General features: G+C 33.5%; 2 protein-coding genes across 2 annotated transcripts; both read left to right on the forward strand.

Annotated features, from left to right (window-relative positions):
- The first annotated feature begins 2,256 nt into the window (after window positions 1-2,256).
- Window positions 2,257-3,762, forward strand: LOC130712284 (protein FAR1-RELATED SEQUENCE 5-like). The gene is made up of 4 exons (XM_057562119.1): window positions 2,257-2,304; window positions 2,390-2,461; window positions 2,564-2,746; window positions 2,794-3,762. Exons 1-4 carry the CDS (start codon window positions 2,257-2,259, stop codon window positions 3,760-3,762), a joined length of 1,272 nt encoding a protein of 423 aa, XP_057418102.1.
- Window positions 3,763-3,876: 114 nt separating this feature from the next.
- LOC130712285 (protein FAR1-RELATED SEQUENCE 12-like) lies at window positions 3,877-4,980 on the forward strand. The gene has a single exon (XM_057562120.1). It carries the CDS (start codon window positions 3,877-3,879, stop codon window positions 4,978-4,980), a length of 1,104 nt encoding a protein of 367 aa, XP_057418103.1.
- The last annotated feature ends 1,288 nt before the right edge of the window (window positions 4,981-6,268 follow it).

Here is a 6,268-nt window from a genome sequence, read left to right on the forward strand (position 1 = left end):
CCCTTAGACACAAAATTGTTACTTGATATACTATAAAAGATCATAAACTCCCTATATATTTCGGCTCTTCTCCTTTAGAAGACAAATTTCAAGTAGACGAATCAATATATATTTCTTACACATTTTATTATTATATGCAACTAAAGTAGTGTTGACAAACTACTAATAAAAAAGTCAAACTTTTTTTTTGAAAGATAAATATATATATATATATATATATATATATATATATAATATCAAAAGGCTTGAGAGCAAACTCTTAAGCAGGAAATACAAACCAACCAGCACCGACGGAAAAAACCCGAAAGTACACCCAAAGATCGAGCCAGACAAAAACCAAACAGAAGAAACCCAAAGACAGAAAGTGCCGGAAAGAAAACAGGACAGAGCAAACAAACCAAAAAAAAATTCTGATATATTTCATAAATTTTGTAGGTACCTTGCAATATTGACTCAAACTTGGATGACTTGGTATAAACACAAAATGATGTCATACTTTATGATTTATCTTTTACAATCTGATTAGTGTTACTATCACATCCTTTTTTTTCCATAATATGTGTTTATCGTTTGCTTTATTGGTGATTCCTTATATCTATTATTTGTGTCATTGTTTTCATGTTCATGAAAAATGTGAAACGATTTCATCTTGATCTCAATCAGGCTTAGATGACAAGTCTTTTGGTCCACTTTGCTTAGCATTTGAGACCCTTCTATTTCATATGTTGTTTAATATATTTTAAATAATCAAATAATTGATTGATGTATCAAATACGATAGACATATTCCCCGTGCAACGCGCGGGGTAAAAAACACTAGAATTTCCCCTTCTATATTGATTTATGAAATTTATAAGATTTTGTTTCTCTGATAAATGAGAATCCATTGAGTAAGATGATTTGCATTTAAGTCTGCTCTGAAACCTAAAAGTGGTTGTTGTTTGTATTTGCGTAAAATTTTCAATTGTATGTTTTAATTTTAAAGTACTATAATGCTATCTACGTGAGATTTTGTTTTATATAAAAAGTATCATTATACTTTTTTTATACAATCATTATATTCTAAACTAATTAATTGATATTATTTTAATAGAATAAATTTAATATAATTAACTTTAGTATTATTTTCAAAATTTTAAGAGTGTATATTTATATAAGTATATAACTATAATAATTTGATAATAAGAAAAGTAAGAGGAATACAAAATATTAATACATATGAACTATAAAATTATGACATGAATTTATTAGTGCTAACAAATTAGAGTTACGAGATCTCACGTGGAGAAACATTTTACATGAAAATGAAAATTTGTACGAGTTAAAAAAAAATAAAATTCATTTTCTATAACTTAAGTGTATTTTTAATAATTTAAAAAATAATTATATATTTATGTATTGTTATATATCTAAAACACAAAAGCATTACCCTTTATGCAACACGAGTATACATCTTCACAAACAAAATTCAGTTATACCTCACATATGCAAAAATTAAAGCTTTTGGTTTATTAACTTATGTGTTTTTCAAAATTTGTGCTCTTTAAATATCTACATCTTTATTATGATTATTCTTACATTCTTAGCATCTTAAATATTTATAATTTAAAATATGAATCGATGTATCAAATACAATAGACATATTCCCCGTGCAACGCACGGGTAAAAAAACACTAGTATATGGTAATTTAGTTCAATACAAGAATACTTTAATAGTGAAAATTATACTTTCAAAAAAATAGTGAAAATTATTTAATAGCTTTATTGATGGGTGTCACCTGTAAAAGGGTGTTCATCCGTCCTGTGTTGACATGTGACGTCCAGTTTGGTGACCGGCATTGTATACAATATTATATTATTAATTTGGTAAACAATAAAATAGGAAAAAGAAAAAATTAAATAAAGTAAATATTGGAAAAGGGGGAAATAGGAAATAGAGATTAGGCTGGAAGAGGGGGAGGGATGGGGAACAATGTTAGGGTTTGGTGAGCACGAGTCTTGATTCTTACATGTGGAGATTCTTTTTTCTCTTTTGCATTGAAAGTTTAGGTGGTCTTTTATTGTGTTGTCTCTGATTGTAAAGTGCAATTTCGTGGGTGTTCTTGAATCTGGTATTCATGAGTTCGGTGAATCGTTCTTTCGACCGTGGTGTTCTCAATTGATCTAGTCGCGATGATCTGGTCTGGGATTTGAAGGTGTCTGATTCTCCATAAGTGGTCTGTAAGAAAAACCCGTTGTCCTGTTAGTAGGTAGCGAAATGGACAATGAAAGTGAAGAAGGATGGTCGAAGACTGTCACCGTTGAGGTATGCGTTTGAATATTTTGTTGGTTTTTGTTGGTTTATATATGGTATGGTACGGTAATGTTGGTGAAATTTTGTATTTTTGAAGGGTGTTGAAGAGATTGAAGTTGAGGCGCAAGCCGATTTAACAAATATGACAAAGGAAAATGATATACCATTGGTATTAAAATACTGCCCCAAACTCTTTGTCATCCACCCTTCGATGCTGAGTTTACATTTAATATACCTGTTATGTAATATTTCTGTCCTTTGTGTGCTTTAGGAATTTGAAGACATGTGGCTTTATGATGAAGATGAAGTTTTTGAAAATGAGGCTGGAGTTTATGAAAATTTTGCTGATGATGAATCCTTTGAGGATATTGAAGAGCAGAGTGATTCAGAGACAGATGAATACGATGGGCTATTCATGGAAATGGTGAGGCTGAGCAGAGGACTGAAGGGTCAGGTAAATCAAATCTTGTAGCAATTGACAGTAAGGAAGATTATTTGCAGTTAGATTTTTGTTGTGTAGGCCCTGATGAAGTAAAGAACTTCCATTTTGCAAATGTGGAGGTTGCTTATGAGTTTTATCATTGGTATGGAAGAATCATGGGTTTTTCTGCCCGCAGAGGAACTATACGCAGAAATACAAAAGGGGAAGTTGTTCAGCAAACATTTTTATGCCATAGACAAGGATTTCGTGAAGACAAAGGAAATTTTGAAGCAATTAGAATGAGACGATCGAAGGCTGATTTTAGATGTGGATGTGAAGCAAAATTCCAGGTGCACATTGACCCTCCCTCGCAAAGATGGTATGTAACTTGTTTCCAAGATTGGCATAATCATGATCTTGTGCCGAAGCAGCAAGGTGGTTTTTTGGCTGGTCATAGGGAAATGACTAATGCGGACATTATGTCAATGAATAGTTTCATGAAATCTGGTATAAGGGCTCCGGAAATATTTAATTGTTTTGCCAGTCAGTCAGGAGGTTATGAGAAAGTTGGGTTTGGACCGAAAAATATGGAAAATCAGCTTGCGAAGCAAAGTCGGTTACATTTGTCAGATGGGCGTAACGCTGTAGATTATCTGAGATGGTTGGGTTTAAATGACCAACTCATGTTTGAGCGGCACACAGATGATTTTGAGCATGGCGTTGAAAATCTGTTTTGGTGTGATGGTATAAGTCGATACAATTACAAAGTGTTTGGTGATGTAGTTGCTTTTGATGCAACTTACAAAAAGAACAAGTATCGGCGACCGGTGGTAGTATTTTCAGGTGTTGACCATCACAACAAAACCATTATATTTGCCACTGCAATTGTGGATAATGAAACTGAACAAACCTATGTCTGGTTATTAGAGCAGTTTGCAGAAGATATGTATGGGAAGTTACCGGGGGCTGTCATAACTGATGGTGCGCAACCAATGCGCAATGCCATTAGAAGAGTATTTCCAAATGCTCACCATCGGCTATGTGCATGACATTTGCTTAAAATTGCAAATAAAAGGATTGGCATTCCAGAATTTATGAATAGGTTTAGGACATGTATGTTAAGTGATTATGGCATTGGTGAGTTCAAGCGACGGTGGGTTGTAATGGTTACAGAGCTGGGTTTGGAGGGTGATACTTGGGTTAGTGAAATGTATGAAAAAAGGGAAATGTGGGCTGCAACTTACTTTCGTGGAAAGTTTTTTGCTGGTTTTAGGACGACATCAAGGTGCGAGGGTTTTCACTCTCAACTGTTGAAGTTTGTCCGATCAAGGCACAACTTGCTTGAGTTTGTTCAGCACTTCCATCGATGTCTTTCGTACATGCGGTATAAGGAACTAGATGCTGATTTCAAGTCTGGTTTTGGTGATCTTCCGTTGCAAACTAATTTTAAGGGTCTTGAAAGGTCAGCTGCAAGAATTCTTACTAGGGAGGTTTTCAATTTGTTTGTCCCTGCTATTAGTCTTGCGTCAGGAATGCTTGTAACAGAATTGAAACGTGCAGTAGGTGATAAACGGTACAAAGTTGTACAATATAGAAAAGAATCAAAGGCATGGAATGTTTACTGTGAACCTTCGACAGTTGACTTCAAGTGCTCTTGTGAAAAGATGGAGACATATGGGCTGCCATGTGAACATATATTGGGAGTTCTTGTATTTCTCCACATTACTGAGTTGCCAATTTCTTTAGTTTGTAAACGATGGACTAAAGGTGCAAAAGATTGTTTAAATGGAGAAGCAATAGAAGGCTCATTTTTTTGGGAATCTGATGTGATTGCTAGATATGTTTGGTTGGTTGAGTCATGCAGGGAATTGTGCTCCCTAGCTAGTAAGACTGTTGAAGATTTCCACAGTGTGAAGGAGATAATTGCGCATGAGAAACAGTTATTAAAAGGCAAGGGTGTAACAGAAGAAGACAGCAACATTGAAAGGGATCCTAATGTTCCCTCGGGTGTTAATAATTTGGGACCTGTTAGGCAACATCGTGTTCAACCAACATCATCATCCTCCGGTTTAACCACGAAGCGTACGATTAGATGTACTGTATGTAGAGTGGCTGGTCACAACAGATTGACGTGTCCTTTGTTAAGAGACATTGACTATGAAAATCACAACCTTCAAATGGATGAAGACAATGAGAGTATGGGTAGTGAAGATGAAGATGGTGACTATGATGGTTTAGATTATGACCATGAGGATGAAGGTATGTGACTAGCATTCATAGTGTATCATGTTTATAGTTATACATTTAGCCTTAGGTATTTTTAAATGTTGCAACTATTGGTTGAATTATTTCAGTATCCAAATCACTTTTACTGATAGTGGTGTATTTATAGTGTATCATGTTTACAGTTATACATTTAGCCTTAAGTATTTTTAAATGTTGCAATTGTTGGTTAAATTATTTGATTATCCAAATCACTTTTACTGACAGTGGTGTATTTATAGTGTATCATGTTTACAGTTATACATTTAGCCTTAGGTATTTTTAAATGTTGCAATTGTTGGTTGAATTATTTCAGTATCCAAATCACTGTTACTGACATTAGTGTATTTGTGGACAATGCAGAGGGTGAATATTAGGTATTTGAAGAGCAAGATGGTTTACTAACATCGGTGGACAAGTGATGGTTAGTCCATTTGGGAATGTTCATTTTGGAATGTATTTTGATTTTGAGATTGAGTTTGAGTTTGTTGTATTTGCCATTGTTGGCGATGAACTCCTGACCTGTTGAACGACACATCAAATCTTGGTGTGAATGTAAAATATGTTTCTTATGTATTGTTTAAATTGATGTTCTCATTAGGGGTGTTCGCGGATTGGATTGGATCGGTTTTGAGGAGAAAAATCATTCGATCCGATCTCATCAGTTTTATGATTTTGACATCCAATGGATTTTTTACTAAATTCAAATCCGAACCAATCTGATCCAATCTATAGCGGTTTGGATTGGATTGGATTATTCGGTTTTTGTTTCACTTTTTTATATTTTGAAATTGTGTTGTATAAATTTTAAAAATATATAATATATGATACATAATTTATAACATTCATAAATTATAACATAGTAACAAATTTTTAAATTATGATTATAATTGTTACTTGGTGCATGTATATAGTTCAAATAATTACTTGAACTTTTTTTATTAAAACATAATTTTATAAATAAGCATGTGTGATATAATCAATATATAAACAATAAATATGTACTATGTAAGTGTAAATGGAATGATATATGTATATCTAAAAGTATACATATTTGTGAATGTTCGGTTTGGATTGGTTCGGTTCGGTTTTGAAAATCAAATCCGAAATCAGATCCGATCCAATAAATTATTTCGGTTTTTTCAATTTTCAGTCCGTTCGGTTTTCGGTTTGATTGGATTTCGGTTTTTTTGGATCGGTTTGTCGGTTTTGTTTGGATTGGTTCGGTTATGAACACCCCTAGTTCTCATGGTTAAGAGTGTGTTAGGTTTAGTGGTTGTTTTGTTTACTGTT

Source organism: Lotus japonicus, chromosome 4 (genome assembly GCF_012489685.1).
Source record: "Lotus japonicus ecotype B-129 chromosome 4, LjGifu_v1.2".
NCBI lineage: Eukaryota > Viridiplantae > Streptophyta > Magnoliopsida > Fabales > Fabaceae > Lotus > Lotus japonicus.